The sequence below is a fragment of the Prosopis cineraria genome, unplaced genomic scaffold (genome assembly GCF_029017545.1).
Source record: "Prosopis cineraria cultivar Desert tree isolate PC_DT_omini unplaced genomic scaffold, ASM2901754v1 PC9, whole genome shotgun sequence".
Classification (NCBI taxonomy): Eukaryota; Viridiplantae; Streptophyta; class Magnoliopsida; order Fabales; family Fabaceae; genus Prosopis; species Prosopis cineraria.
The window spans coordinates 16,021,422-16,037,822 of NW_026555340.1; the positions used below are offsets into that span (position 1 = coordinate 16,021,422).

Here is a 16,401-nt window from a genome sequence, read left to right on the forward strand (position 1 = left end):
ACAATTTTTGTTTAAGGAATAACAATTTTTATTCAAAAAAGGTAAAAATTGAATAAAAGGTCACAATTTATTAATAAAGGTAAAATGATCTTTTTATTTTAAAATTTGTTAACACAAAATTTTTTAAAAAATTCAATGAAATTATAGCATTTCAAATAATTAGATTGTTATTTATATAATTTAAAAATATTTTATTATCATTTTTTATAGATTATTTTCATAAGTTACTTTACGTAACTTTTAAAAATAACCCAAAAAATATGCTTTTTTTTATCTCAGTTGTTTTTAAAATTTTAAACAAACATAATAAAAATTTACAAAATAAATTTTTGTCTGAAAAATAAGTTATTTTTTTTATAAAATAGGCTAAAACAAACGGACCTCATATCACGTAAGCATATTTTATACGAGTAACCAAAGGGGCCCGCTCTCAATTTTTTGGGGCCACCCTAAATGTTGAGCTTTAAGCATATCCACAACATCAGGAGCAGTCCGCACATTGTCATTGACCTTGGAATTTGCGGGCCGGAGAGTGTTACTCTCACCAGTCAAGTCCCGAGATCGAATCTGTGACACTACTCTGATCTTCTCCGTACATCGTGGTTATTGATTTTGTTCTCTCCCATAAGAAAAAGCAAAGTTTTTCTTTCTTTCTTGTAAATCTCAATAACAACCAAGTTTACCTTACTAAGCAAGATCCGCTGCAGAGATTACATAATATCATTATAATCTATCATTAACTAATCTCAAAAATTTTTTATAAATGCAGGATTGATGTTATCCTAATAAAAACGTTTTATTTTTTATGTATAAAATTCATTTATTAATTAGCTTTTTACCTTCGATTATATACATATAAAAATAAATGGAAGAACAACAAAAGTTGAGTTTAACAGGATCATCCAGTGCTTTCCCTCAAAAGAAAGCATGGAATCATAGTTCTTATATCTTACAAGTATCACGCAAATAGAACACAGATATGCCGAGTAGCACCTCTTCTATAATTTCTTGGCGTCTTAAAGCTACATATACAATTTCGACTTCCAGGAGACTTCAAGGTTTTGGATTTTAATGTACATAAATACTTTTACTAAGGAAAAAATTATACTCACAGAGCACATCCCCATTTCCAAGATTTTCTTCAGTGAATATTCAAGCTAATGTAATCAACAATTAGAAACCCAAAACATAACATGGAGCTCAACTCATAAATAAATAGTGCCGTGGGGAAATAGAAATTATCTTAATTGCTTCCAGAATAGAACATGATTCATGAAACCACAATATATCTTTCTAAGGAAGGTTTTGATAAAAGACAAGAATCAATGCATGATATAGCAGGCGAATTGAACAGAAGATTCACTTTGTATAAATAAGCAAAGTTGCATCAGACAAAAAAATAATAATAATAATAATGATAATAAGTGCAAAGTTGCAGGCATACCAATAGCAACTTATATGCAATTCTTTAGCTGATCTCCTACTCCTTGGAAGAAGAAACAAGAAAGAGCAAAATCAGCAATAAATATGCCCACAAGAGAGAGAACCACAGCTGATGTTGTTGATTCTCCAACACCTTTAGCACCACCTAGAGTGGTGACTCCCCATGCACAACTCACTATCGATATGATGGCACCAAAAACTTGCGACTTGATCATTGCACTAATGATATCCCATGATCTGAGAGCTTTCCGAGCAGAATCCATGATAATGTTAATGCTCACACCATAAACACCTTCAGCAAGGACGCAACTAGAGGCCAATCCTAGTGTAAAACATAGTAGAGTCAAAAGAGGTAGGGCAATACATGTGGCAACCACTCTTGGAGTTATCAGGTAATCAACAGGGTCAGAACCAAGAACTCTCAATGTGTCAGTTTGTTCAGAAACCTGCATAGTGCCTAATTCTGCTGCAAAAGCACTTCCGATTCGACCAGCAACCACGATTGATGTAATTACTGGACTTAGCTCCCTTGAGAAAGCCAGAGCTAAAACACCACCAACTGATCTGTTTAATCCTAACCTAGTGAATTCTCTGACAAATTGCACTGCAAATGCCATGCCAACAAATGCAGAAGTTAAGAGACAGACCCCAACTGATTTCGGACCAACTCTCTCCAATTGTTGAAGAGTATTCACCCAATGAATCTTTCCCTTCAAAATCTTCATGATTACCTGTCCTGCAATGATAGGAACTGATAATCCCCTCCACAAGTACCTTGGAGGAGACCAATTGCTGAGAATTGTGTCTGATCTTCCATTAGGAGCATGGTTTGAGTTTATTTCATCATCTGTTGCAGAAGCAGATGGGTAGCCATCGCTTGTGTTTGGAAGAACCAACAGCCTGGTCTGTTTCAAGGGAGTGGGAAATGTATGATTCTGTGTTCTCCTATTGAATGCAAATTCGGGAAAAAGTTGAGAGTGATTTGATGCATGAAAGCTTAATGAACTAGTCTTCACATTTGAGAAGTTTCTGCAATATGTTTCATATGTAAGCCAATTACTATAAATTGAACAAAACAAACATCATTGGAAATGACAAAGAACTACGGAATGAGACTGAACACCTGCAAGTGATATAGAATAAAGGATGGCTATATGATGCTGTTTGCATGGTTGGATTCTTGATTTACAGAATCTAATTGAATTTGGAGGATAGTCCAATGTCCTACATTGAAGAAATGAATAAAAACCCACTGACAAGATCAAAGGTCTATAATCTGTAGAGCACACTTTAGTGACATTAATAAACAGGTAAAATCAGAAAAAGGGACGTGTAATAAGAGAAATAGCAATTAAGGCTGGTTCCAATTATTTTTCATAAACTATTTTTATCCAATCAAAGCAGGCAAAATGTGCATGCATGGACATACTGTTTGCAGAATACAATCTGACCTAGGAAAGTTATGAATCGTGAGTGTCTTGACACATTAGAATGCTCTGCATCCTACATCCCACCTGAAAAGATAAATCATGAGACAGGTTTTGATGTTGTCTTTACATGGATATAAACTAAGGCGATGTCAGTCTTTCATGGGAAATGGAATCATTTAATAGATTTTTTTCATAAAAATTTTCATGAAGAATTTATTTTGACAAGCTTTCTGTTCCATTCTTTTGATTAAAAAGGGAAAAAAGAAGTAGAAAAAGGAGGGCGACAACACTACTAACACAGAAATATAAGAAAGAAAATACACAGAAAAACATAAAGGAAAACATAATGTCTACCAATAGCAATATACATTGATAGAATAGATTAAAAAAAAAAAACCGAGAGGGAAAAGCTGAACTGAAGGAGAAGCCAAACAAAGCAAATGGATTCTCTTATTTTACATCCAATAATGGGCAATGCTGTGGTTCTGAAATCCAGCAGTTGTTGCTATTATTAACCATCTTCAAAAAAAAATTTTATCAGCCTGGTTTCTCCAGCCCCATCCCTTTAAAAAATCCATCACCAAAAGTCCTTTTGAGTGTCCAAACAAATACACGATACATGTAACCTCTAATAAAAAATAATCTGCCCTATATATTCAAACCACTAAAATGCAATAAAAAATGACAATTAGTTTGAAAACTATAAACAGATTATCAGTAATGATTCTATAGAAATGAATAAAACATGTCAAACAAAAGCTTTGACCAGTAACAGACCCAGGGCACAACCATTTGCGAAACAGATTTATTCAGTGAAATTATTTCTTAAAGTTCCTTTATATTGTTTGTTTGATTGAATTCAGAGACAATTTCAATGATACTTGCGACCTGTTGTTTAATGACTCCATTATAGCCATGGCATGAAATACAAGAAATTGATGACTTGAACCTGAACCATTGGATTCAAGATCCCACAGTAGCAACTCGTCAGAGATGCTGCCAAAACCAAAGAAAAAAACAAAAAAGAACAAAAGAACAAAAAATGCATCATAGATAAGAATTTTACTACTTCTATCGAATAAATGTCCATATTGCACCAGTAATTCCTCAATAGTATTATTTTCTAACCATCTTTTCTCTCAGCCTTTAAGTTTATACAGAACGAGCAGTAGACTAGCCTAGATATTGAAGGTAGGAAAAATGATAATCAATTTTGAAAGTCAATGACTTCAATTAATGATGCTCATGAAATTATGATCATGATGGTATCATTGTAAGTCCTTCAAAACTAACTGGACCAGCAATTACTCTAATCAAACATTTAAAAAAAAAACATAAAATCATGTAAAACTAAAAAAAAAAAAATTATTTCAATGATCAAATTTGTCTGAATCCTATATACTATATCCCATTGAATGAATTAAAGAGCTCACTATTTCCCAATATTCCAAGAAATATGGAAACATGTAATGAAAATCATCAAGTCTCAAATTTCAGCATCTCAGGTATAATCATCTTATGGGCCAACACATTGAACACTGCAGTTTCTACAACTGTTACCATTTTAAAGAGAAGATCACTACATCACTCTAAAAGGTTATCTTCATTGACCTGCCTGTTCTGTCAGGTCAATACTGAAAACTAAGTATAGCAAAGAAGCCTCTTATATGAGGTTATCATCCAGTTATTAGCTCCATAACTTCAAATCTACGCATCTCTTGCCTTTTATGACCTTTCAATCACAGCTCTCAAGTATTATATAAATAACATGGAAAAAATTCAATAAAATACAGAAGAAAAAATTTGTATGGAAACGTGACAAATCAGAATTTTTATGGTACAGACTTTTAAAGAATTCACCCTATCATTCACTTCATAATGCTTACATAAGTATTAAAGCCCATTTATAGAGCCCCAATGGGCAGTATAGAAGCTTTAACAGCTACTAACCTAACTAGCAACCTCACAAACTACTAAACCCACCCCCCCAATCCTTGCATGCAAATCATCTGTACATCTAAATACTACTATATTATGTTCAGAAGATTATCTGGGAGCAATTAGGACATTCAAATTTAAAGCAATAGTTGAGGTACCATATTAGTTAGATGAATAAAAAATGAAAATAAATGAAGAAATTCACTCTGTCAAAAAAAGTACAAAACCATAAACCTAGAAACCTTTTCAGTTTCCTTAATTTATCCATTACGGATGAATTACTGTCAAAATTCCAAATCTTCATCAAATGATAAAAAAATTATGACTGGTAACTCCAACAACATCTGAAACGTAGTATAATTAACAGGCGAAGAAGAAAGAAAGAAAGAAAAAGTAGAAGCCTATGAAACCGCCCCAAACCCATAAAACGTAGAGTTTGGGAACCCCGAATAAACTTTTCCAGAACTGAACAATAATCTAACTGCAAATTGCAAACAAACATATTAATTAGCTAGTTTAATCAAACAAAAACATCAACGAAAATAAGAAAAGAGCAAAAGACAAAGGCCAGAAGGGAAATTAAATCATGGGTATTTCTAATAATTCTAATTCGCAAGTCCCTAAACTGCACCCTTCCATTAAACCCGTCCTACAAGTGAAAATTAATATATATATATATATATATAAATAACAAAAGAACTTTACCAATTTGCTCCAACAAGAACCAACCAAATTGCAAACTCAAAAGCAACACTTCAGTGAATTGCATAAAACAGTGAGGGATTCGTCTTGGAATAGACTGCATTACCTGAAAAGGCATATCACGGAGATTAATAAGAGTTTACAAGTTATCTTCGACCTCCACAGTATCGACCATGAATTGATGAAAGGAAGAGTGTGGAAGCACAAAAGGAAAACAGTGAAAAGAAGAATAAAGAGATGCTTTGGTTTCTTCTCGCCTGACAAAGACGATTGAAAACAGCGAAGGGCTTTTTTGCAGCTTGCACCTCAGGATGTAAGCAGCACGAAGATGCGCACCGCGTGATTATTTAAAAAACATCACAGCCGTCAATTAACAATGAATCTGCACCGTCCATTGAAAAACAACAAAAGAAAAATCACACACTTAGCAGCCTCGAACTTTCTCCAATTCTATTGTGCGGGCACTGGCGGACCTACCTAGATAAGCAATTGATGGCTTCATGGATGAAAATTTGAGTCTTCATTTTGGAGAGAGGGATAGTTATTTATCTGAGAATGAAAACTTGAAAGCCATATTTAGAGAAAACAAAAGGAGAAGTAGAAGAAAGAAAGACACGATAAATTGGAAGCCTATCAGGTTGCATAAGACTGGACCGCCTATCTCTCATTTATTCTTTACAGATGATATTATACTCTTTGAAGAAGCTTCATCGGAGCAAGTAGGGATCATAAATAATGGCCCGAAGATCTTCTGCGAGGCATCAGGTATGAAGATCAACTCTTCTAAGACAAGGGTATTTTCCTCTAGTAATATTAATCATAACAGGCGCAGCGAGCTTAACACTTCCTTGGCATTCGTTCAAACCGCAGACTTGGGTAAGTACCTCCTAGGCGTGCCTGTACTACATGCTCCTTCCGTCCCTGTATGGACCTCTTTGTCCGAAAATATAAAACATTTTATAAAAAATAAATGTTTAAAAATATAAGATATTTTAAATATTTTAAGATATAATTTTTTTTTTCAAGACTGCTGCTATTAATAATAACTTTATATTTATTATAAAATATTTAATAAGAGTAAATATGAAAAAATAAGGTTAATTTAAAAGTAAGTAACTACTTTATTGGGGTAAGATTTGATTAAAAATGCTTTACATTTTTTAATAGAGGGAGTAAGATATTTTTAAGCGAATCACACAATAAATCAATAAAAGTTAGTTATTTAATTGAAAGCATAACAATATTCTAATTTTGTCCCTAATTATTATAAATAAAAAATGAATCTCTTTTTTTAAAGTAAATTAACGAGAGTATTTATTTTTTTTCAATTTAATAAGGGTATAAAAAATGCTAACAATCTTTTATATTTATGAACAAAAAATGGTTCTAGAAGTTATACATGAAGACAGAGAGAAGGATTTGAATTCAATAACTGTACTTAATACAGGTATTGAATGTTTGTATCATCTGAATCATTAAAATTCAGATCAACAATTAAAATAAATTTACTCATTTATTAATATTAAGTGAAGTATCAATTCATGACTATTGATCTGAATTTTAATGGTTCAGATGATACAAACATTCAATACATGTATTAAATACAGTGATTGAATCCAAATCTACAAATAGAGTAAATAAGTGACCAAGGAAACATTTCTAAATACGCTTAACAAGGTGAAGTCTAGATTGAATAAATGGAACCCGAGTAGCTTGTCCTTGGCTGGTTCTCAGTTACCTCTGCCATACTTGAACGCATCATGCAGACTTCTCTACTTCCCGTGAACATATACAATGCTCCCAGAATCGTAATTTTATTTGGGCTAGTGCTAGTGAACGGAAGAAAATACATTTGGTGACTTGGGATGAAATCTGTAAAGCAAAGGAGAGGAGGTCTGGGGCTTAGACATGCACAAAATCAAAATCATGCTCTGCTAATGAAAGTTGGGTGGGGTCTTGTGAAACGACGAGATGAATCTTGGGCAAAGGTTGTTCGATCTAAATATCATTGTGGGGATGACGTCATTCCTAAAATTAATTATGACCGTGCAGGCTCTAATTTCTGGAGTGGGATTAAAACAACCTGGGAAAATGTCCAAAATGGGGTTTTAATTTAAATGTGATGGAGTTTTCAGCGTTAAATCTGCCTACGAGAAGATTAATCAGAATGAGTCACAGAGAGATGGATGTTGAGAGAAGATTTGGAAGATACAGGCTACTCAATGTTGTAAGACTTTATTATGGGTGGCCTATAAAAATTACTCCTTTATAAATTATTTCTATCAATTTTATCAATATTAATACAATATAAATACAAAAAATAATTATAATTAAAATTTTAAAAGTAACTCTCAATAAAAAGGACAAAAAGTACAATCAATATAATATCACTTTTTAATATTTCTCTCTCCCTTACTTTACATATATTTTAACCAAAAAAATTGCTAAATTTTTTGGTGAGAGTTAAAAACACTAGCAGGTGAATTTTGCATAAGTTAGCTCCCTTTAAGAGGGAGTCAAACCATAAAATTAAAAAGAAAAAAAGAAAAGCACAAAATGTTCAGTCTCCACTATGGAAAAGTGATTTCTCTCTCTTTTAATTTAAATGCCCCAGCCAATGAAAAAGATAGTAGAAATAGCAGCATCATTTACTTGGACTTAAATGCTCTCCCTATGTGTGAGAATGTCAAGCTAGACAACAATAAAAATGAAGCTCAACATATTATAGTCAATGAAGAAAGAAATGGTAAGAATATCTCTTTTTATGAAACTTATAAGTATCTCCAAAAACTTATAAAAAAAAATGAATAATAAAAATATGAAACTTAATACCTTTAAAATCACCAACAAAGAAAATCTTCAACTCAAGCAACATAAAGTCAGAAACCATTCTACTCCTAAAATTAGCACTTTGACCTCCAACTTTAAACTAACCTATATGAGATGTTCACAATTCATATAGAGCTGGATTTGAGTCTATTAGGAGTCTTTTAGCCACATGCAAATAGGTAAGCTGTTTGACATACAAAACTCATTATCACACTGAAATGAGGTGTAACAAAATTTTTTTTTTTTGAAAGATGTACTCAAACATTTGAATTATAGTAGTAAAGATATATTGATGCAGATGTGGAAAATATATTTTTTTAATGTGATTAATTTTTTATCAAAAAAGTTTAGCCTCTTTAATCATTATGGATATGTTTGATTGTCTAAAATAAATTATATAAAACCACATAAGTGAATACTCATCTTGCTAACTCATAATATAGTTAAAAATAGGAAAGTGAACATGTATGTATTCTTCTTGTCCCTTATAGTCAATTGTTACAAGTTGTTATTGTACAGAGTCATAGATATATAACTAAATGGATTATTGAATTTCACTCTAACTTATTTCTTTTGTACAATGGATTTCATTAGAAGAAATAAATATGAAACTAGAGATGGAAGTTTCAAAATGATTTCTTTCTTTGTAGTGAAAGATCATTGGTGGAAAAAATTGACCTTGGAATGCAAATTTTATTGAGACAGGTTAGTTGTATTAACCCTACCATCTTTAGATCATTGAGATAGATTGGTTGCATTAACCCTACCATCTCTTGTTAAGAATGGATAATCAATTGCTCACTTGTTATAATCATTGGTAACATTTAATTGTATGACCACACTCAAAATCTCAAGAATTCAACGCCTAAACTAGTTCTATGTAGGCTTGTGCTTTCCACTAAAAACATTGATTTTCCAAATTTCAATGAAGACATTGCCCCATCCCACATCCTGCCAAGCATCTCAATTGTAATTCAAAAAGTTTTGCAAAAAATATGGTGAATCTTAACTTAGGTTAGAACAGTCACTTTGGTTGGATGTCAAATATGCATGGTACTTAAAGTTATAAAAATATGTTTTTGGGTAAAATATGAGGAGAAAATACTATTAGAAAGTAAATAGTAATGGTAGAAAATAAATTATTCTAAACATGCAAAAGTAACCAAATAGAACCAAGCAAAGAGAAAATAATACATCCATGCATAAAATCAACTTAACCCTTTAAAACAGAGCAATTGGAAGTTTTCCAAAAGAGCCATGAGCCTTGACCACAATCCCATATAGATTAGATACATAGAACAAAAGTCTATTATTGAGAAAACCACACAGCTGAAAGCATTGATAAAAATCCTTGCCTTGTGCTCCAATTACAAATCCCTTATTCCTTAACACGGTATTTAAGAATCCCAATAAGTTTTCACAATTTATTTAAATCAAGTAAGACCCCAATATACATCCATAGCACTATGCCAATAACAACTCTCAATCTGAATGTGTAATTAAATTTAATAACTTAACAAGTAGAATACCTTGTTGTAGTTTGCATCTTTTTCATCTCCTATAAGCTTGCTTAATTTGAAATATAGTCTAGCCTTCATTGAGCATTTTTTCTGTAGAAAAAAGTTCACTAGATTATATGGTTTGCCAAAAAATCTAACATCTATAAACTTTTAAAATAGAGACAAATATAGGGGGTAATACACTTGAATCACTAAGGCAACTATCGTGTAAAAGAAGAAGGTTCTTATGAAATGAAAAGTGAGTATCCATTTATAAGATTTTGTTAAACTCAAGCTATCAAGGTAAATTGAACGATATTACAATAAGAGAGATAGCTTTAGCATATTCAGTTTCAATGAGAGTCATTCAATGCATTTGGACGTCAAGTTAAGGAAACAGGGCATGCAAATATAAAAAAACAAACAGATATAGAAGAAAGGAACCTGATGTGAACATGCAACAACTTATAAAAATTCCTGTACATCAACGAACTACTTATAGATCTCTTGCAAGTGCATTGGGGTTAACAAGACATCATTGACCAGACTTAAAAAAAAAGAGTTATATGGCACCACACAAGTACAATCAAACCACATTTGAATGAGCAAAACATGCTTGCTCAATTGAGGTAGTGCTTGTTTATGCTAGAACAAGAAAGTATATCAGATGGCCCAAATTTTCAATCTATGCACAACATAATTCATATTGATAAAAAATGATTTTACATGTCAGAGAAATCCCAAACTTACTACTTGGCAATAGGGGAGGAGCCACCATATCGAACATGTAAAAACAATAATTATATTGCTAAGATAATGTTCTTAGTTGCTGTGACTAGACCTAGATTTGATGCACAAGGAAATGAAATTTTCTCTAGAAAGATTGGGTTGTTTTCATTTGTTATAAAAGAGGTGATAAGGAGAAGCAGTGTGAATAGGAACAGAGCATAATGGAAACAAAACCAATCACTTCTATTGCAAAAGAAGTGATGAAATCTTTTATAATTGACAAAGTATTACCAACAATCAAAGCCAAATGGCCGCCAAGTCATGTAAGTAAAACTATTTTTGTTCAACAAGATAATGCTCTTTGTCACATTAATGACAATGATGTGGATTTTCGTATGGCACAAGTGATGGTGGATTTAACATTCGCTTGATTTCTCAACCCTCAAATTCCCTTGATTTAAGCATTTTGAATCTTGGTTATTTTAGAGCAATTCAAGAACTACAATACCAAGAAGTACCTAAAATTATAAATAACCTTGTCAATGCTGTGGGGAAGTCATTTGAAGTTTACACATCCAAGGAATTGAATAGAATCTTCCTAACATTACAAGCTACTATGATCGACATTATGAAGAACAAAGGTCCAAACAAGTATAAGCAAAGCCATTTGAAGAAGGATGTTATAGAAAGAATGGGAGAGTTGCCTAATCAACTTAAGTGTGATCCCTACCTAGTTAAAGAAGTGTTAGAGCACTTAGCACAAGTGGATAGATAATTGAGATTAAGGGGTGGATATTTTTATGGATCCCCTATATTTTGGTCATTAATATTTTGTGTTACAATTTATCATGTAAATTGCAACACATAATATTAACAGTCAATATTTTGTAATAGATGCTATTGAAAATGAAGTATTTATTTTGTAATAGATATTAAACAAAGAAGATAAAGGAAGAAACTAATTAAAGTGACACAAATTTGAACCAAGTGATGCAAGAAAAATTAATTCATGCATGGAATGAAGTTGATTTAAAAATAGGAGAAAATCTGAATAAATTGTATTAATTAGCTATAAGTTTAAAAAAGAATTGAGATTCAAGAGCTAAAGGAAGCATTTTATATATTATTCTTCAGTGCTTATATTATTGCAGAAGCTAGAAGCAATACTTCAAACTTGTCTAAAGTAAGCAATGCAGTAAATTAACTATTATTGCTCTTACTGAAAGGTTTTACAAACCAGTAAATAGAATGGTATGCATAGACTGGACATCAAATCCTATAACTTGAGAAAGTTAAGGTTACATATTGCCCTTGTAAGTTAGGAGCCAACCTTTTTTGCTAGGACCATTCGAGAAAACATTGCCTATAGGAAAGAGAATGCAAGTAAAGCTGAGATAAGCAAGGATGTAGCTTTGGCTAATGCTTATGAATTTACAAGGTACAAGAACCATACTAGGAAAAATTTATCACTTGGTATTTCTAAATTTTAATCAATATTTGAAGACACCAAATGTTATTTCCTAGTTCAAGTTGTCTTCTAATAGGGAAACCAAAAGTAGTAATGAAGCTCACTTAGAAGGGCCACATCTTAACCTAATCTCTCTCTTATAAGATCCCAAAACAAGATCCATTTCCCATTAAAACAGAACATACGCATTGTAACATAACAGAATAGACATGCATACAGAATATAAGTGGATTAACATAATAGAATATCATCATCTGTCAGACTAACAAACCATAAGCTTAACATTCATCATTGATCAGAATAAGCTTAAATTCTAGACTAACCAAAGTTACACAAAAGGCATAGGATTTTGAGACTAATCAAAGCATATAATGCAAAGTCATACACAAACCGCTTACAGTCCTTCTTTTTCTTAATCAGATGTGCATAGTCTTTCCCTAAAAATAGAAATTTGTTCAGGTCAAATAGGTAGACAATCTTCTCCTTTTCACCTGCTTTCTAGAACCTTAGAACTGAGTTGTTGTTACTGTTGCCGCCACTGCCACTTACTTTTTCACCATCCTCGATTGCCTCTTTATTCAAATCAAATGAGTGGACCTTCTTCTCATGCATGACCTTGACCATGTAAGAAGACACAAGGGAAGAATCATTTAAATGAGGTGCCCTCAAAATCTTTCAATCCAGAGAGGTTACCTTTTTAGAGAAGTTGAGCAGCCATAAATCTTCTTTCCTATCAAGAGAATCTTTAATTACGCACCCCATTAGTTGATCCCTTGACAGACCCTCAAAACACTCTTCCATCAAACTTGAACGGTGAGAATCTAGTGATATCTCAAACCACAAATTGATTGCCAAGACTTGCACGAGCTACAACAAAAGAGGAACTGCAATAAAGGAATGATGAGCTTGATGATAGATAGGCAATTGACAAAGAGAGACTAAAGACGATGAGAGAACAAGCAAAAGAGAGAGTGAGAGAGATCAAGCAAACACATCAAGAAAGAGAAAGTGAGAAAGAGAAAGAGATGGGTGTTTTGGAAATTTCGTTTTAAAATATAGAGCCTTGACCTCAATGACTAATATGTGGACCAAGTTTTCCTTCTAGAAGGCTACTTATAATCTAGATCGAAGGGAGTATTTGCTAACAAATGTGGCTAGAAAATGAAGGGGATTATGTATAAAAGAATAGTGTGTGCTGTGTACGAGTAGTAAGGAGGATATACGTATGAATTGTGTGATTGTCATCATATAAAGAGCCTCTAGAAGTAGTTTGTTCAACCTATAAATTGGACTAAATTTTTTCAACTCAATCTTAAAGATTAGATCAAATGGAATATTTCTAAAAAGATAAATGAGGGTAATAAGTCACAGGAAATAATCTTTACTGTGAACACCGTATTTTGTGACCGTATTTTGTCCGGGCATTTTTTAAAAAATAATAATAATAAATAACCCAAAAAAATATAAAAATACAAAAATGAAATTTAATCTTTTTTTTAGGATTATATTTAAAAATAATAATTTTAATAAAATAAAAAAAATTTTGTTTGAATCTTTTAAAATCTCTCCTAAATTATCCCGACCATTCAAAATATTAGGAATTAATTTTTTTTAGACTCAACTATTTTTAAATTTTCTTTCCTTAAATCGTTTTATTTTCCATTTAAATATATATATATATATATATTAAAATTAGACTTTTCTTTCTCTCCCTTAATCTAATTGATAAAAAAAAAGAAAAAAACATTAAAAAAAAGAATGGCTAAAAAAAAAAAGGACATGCACGTACGAAAGCTTGAGCATAGAGCAAGCAAACACAGTAGCAGACTAGGGAGAAGCAAACGTGCACAGCAAACACACGAAACCAGAGTCACAGACAGCTAAAAGAAAGAAACCTTTCTCGGTCAGGCGCTGCATGAGGGAAAGGAAGAAGAAAGCCAAAAATACACAGAGAAAAGAAACAGAAACATGCAACAACAACACACACACGAAAGCAGAAGCACACGAAGACCAGACACTATAGAAAGAAAAAGAAAGGAAGCAGACGCATGCAGGAAAAGACAGAACAGAAAAAAAAGAAAGGAAGCATACACATACAGCCAAAAGACTCAAACCTTTTCAGTAAGATCAGAGGAGACGTGAAAAAAAAGGTAAGCACACACACACAGCCACAGCCGGACAAGAGAAGTGCTGGAAAAGGCAGAGCCTGCCAGACACATAAAAGAACGAAGAGCAGAGCATGTTTTCAGCCACATAAAAGGTAAGTCATTTTGTTTTTCCTTCTTTTGGTTTTGAATATAAGAGAGAGCACGAGAGACAGGGGAGTGGGAGCTGATTCTGGGCAAAGAGATTTTTTTCTTCAAAAGAGAGGGAGAGACAAAAAAAATGAGACGGAGAGTAGAAAGAGAGAAGATAGAAACTGATTGAGAAACAGAGAGAAAAGAAAAGAGAGACTATAAGAAGAGGGAAGTATGCATACGCATGCATGAAGTCTTAGAGCAGAAGAGGTCGAGATCAGAGCAGGAGACTGAGAACGAGGGGGACCGAGTGAGATATACATGAGAAAACAGAGATGGAGAAAAAGAAGAGAGAGACTGAGAGGGAGAAACTAAAAACAAAAACAGAGCATAGAGGGAGAAACCGATAGCAATAAAGAGCACTGAAACAAGACGAAAAAAAGAGAAAAACTGGAGGAAGGGAAGAAGAAGAAAACTGGAGGAAGAAGAGAAGAGGAAGACTGAGGAAGGGAAGGAAAAAACAGAGCAGACGCATAAAACTGAGGAAGGAAAAGGAAGGAGAAAAAACAGGAAGGAAAGGGGGACGAGAAAAGACGGAGGAGAATAGAGAATGCCAGACGCATACACGGAGAGTACCGAGAATGAGAGAGAGCAAGAGTAGCAAAAAAAAACAAAAGAAAAGAAAACAGGGCATGAGGATGGATGGAAAAGAAGAACACGCATGAACAGTAGCATGCATGCACATGTGGGTTTTTGGACTGAATGAGATCATCATTTTCCTCTTCCCCCAGTCACACGAGATCTGGATGGTTTACAAGAAATCAAGAACCAGAAACATGTTCAAAACTTAAGGTTGAGGTGATGAAATCGTTATCTTGAGAGGAAGAAGAAGGCAAACCTTCTGCTATGGCTTCATCCTCAAGTGAGATTCTACTATTTGTGAAGGTTTAGGCTAACTTGTTATTGTTTCACTTTTATTTTAGTAATTGAATATGAAAATTAAAAGTGGCTTCGTGTTAATTTCATGGTTTAATAAACTGTGATTGATTATTCATGATGGTTCAGATTAATGGTTTCTCAGTGCCATTTTGTTTTGAAGTTCTCAAATAATACACTTTATGATTATGGGTCACAAATTATTATTTTTAACTTTGCTGTCTCTGCAATTGTAAATTTGTTTTATGTCCTATTGATTGTGATGAAATGATTATAATTGCAGTGATAATTTTTACTACCTGTGGCCTTGGAGTTTTATTTTGTTATAGTCATAATTTCCATTGTGACTATTTACATTTATCATATTGCAGTGTTCTGATTTCTTGTTTTACATGCCTTGCATAATTTCTTCTTGGTTGTTATAGTAGATGTCATGATTATTAATTTATATATATTGCCCATTATTGAAATCAATTTTCTTTTTATACTAAATATTTAAGTTTCGTGAGAGATTTCAAAATCTTCGTAGAGACTTAAATTAATCACATTATTGTGTAGGATAATAAATCCATGCAGATATCGTGATTCACAATTTATATGGTAAATAAATAAATAAATTTTGTAAATAAAATAAAAAAATATTTTTATAATTTTAATTAATTAAATTAATGAATTTAGATTATAATTATATTTACAATTATATCTTTTAGTCATATAAGATTTTTGAATGTCTATAGACCTTTAGAATAATTATCTTACCGTGAAAGTCAATAAGACTTTGTAGGTATAGCAATTAAGATTTCTATATTTAAATATGAATTATACAATTACGTATTAAAATACATTTAAAATATATAATATTTAATCCTTTATGGTGTGAGGATTTTGAATCTTCACAGATATTTAGGATAATTATATTACCGTAAAAGTCAATAAGACTTTACAGGTATTATGATTAAAATTCTCTAAAAACATATATATGCATGCTTGAATAAATTATTACTAACATATAAATAAATTTAATTTTTTTATTGTGAGAGATTTTGAAATCTCCGTAGATATTTAGAATGATTGCATCATCGTATGAGCCAATAAGGCCCTACAGAAACTGCGATTAAATTCCCAATCATAAAATATAAAAAAATAATTCTTAAACTCTTTTCTTTTCTTTATTCCAAAAAATTTAAAAA

General features: G+C 32.3%; 1 protein-coding gene across 8 annotated transcripts; it reads right to left on the reverse strand.

The window, feature by feature from the left end:
• Positions 1-491: 491 nt before the first annotated feature.
• On the reverse strand, positions 492-6,388 carry LOC129319474 (protein TRIGALACTOSYLDIACYLGLYCEROL 1, chloroplastic-like). 8 transcript variants are annotated; one of them, XM_054964549.1, is made up of 6 exons: positions 5,991-6,388; positions 5,620-5,895; positions 2,895-2,957; positions 2,567-2,667; positions 1,445-2,472; positions 492-701 (listed from the first exon to the last, which is right to left on the reverse strand). In XM_054964549.1, the coding sequence occupies exons 4-5, from the start codon at positions 2,611-2,613 to the stop codon at positions 1,455-1,457; spliced, it is 1,065 nt and encodes a 354-aa protein (XP_054820524.1). In that variant the 5' UTR covers positions 2,614-2,667; positions 2,895-2,957; positions 5,620-5,895; positions 5,991-6,388; the 3' UTR covers positions 492-701; positions 1,445-1,454. The 8 variants fall into 8 exon arrangements, with proteins under 8 accessions (XP_054820524.1, XP_054820525.1, XP_054820527.1 ...); XM_054964550.1 differs by lacking the exon at positions 492-701 and adding an exon at positions 3,823-3,869 and having other exon boundaries at positions 1,231-2,472; XM_054964552.1 differs by lacking the exon at positions 492-701 and adding an exon at positions 3,823-3,869 and having other exon boundaries at positions 1,231-2,472; positions 2,873-2,957.
• Positions 6,389-16,401: the final 10,013 nt, after the last annotated feature.

Excerpts from the sequence above, each read along its gene's own strand:
- LOC129319474 (XM_054964549.1), bottom strand. The coding sequence starts at position 2,613 with ATGCAAACAGCATCATATAGCCATCCTTTATTCTATATCACTTGCAG. Across the intron at positions 2,473-2,566 it reads TTATTCTATATCACTTGCAG|AAACTTCTCAAATGTGAAGA; the intron begins GTGTTCAGTCTC and ends AACATATTGCAG.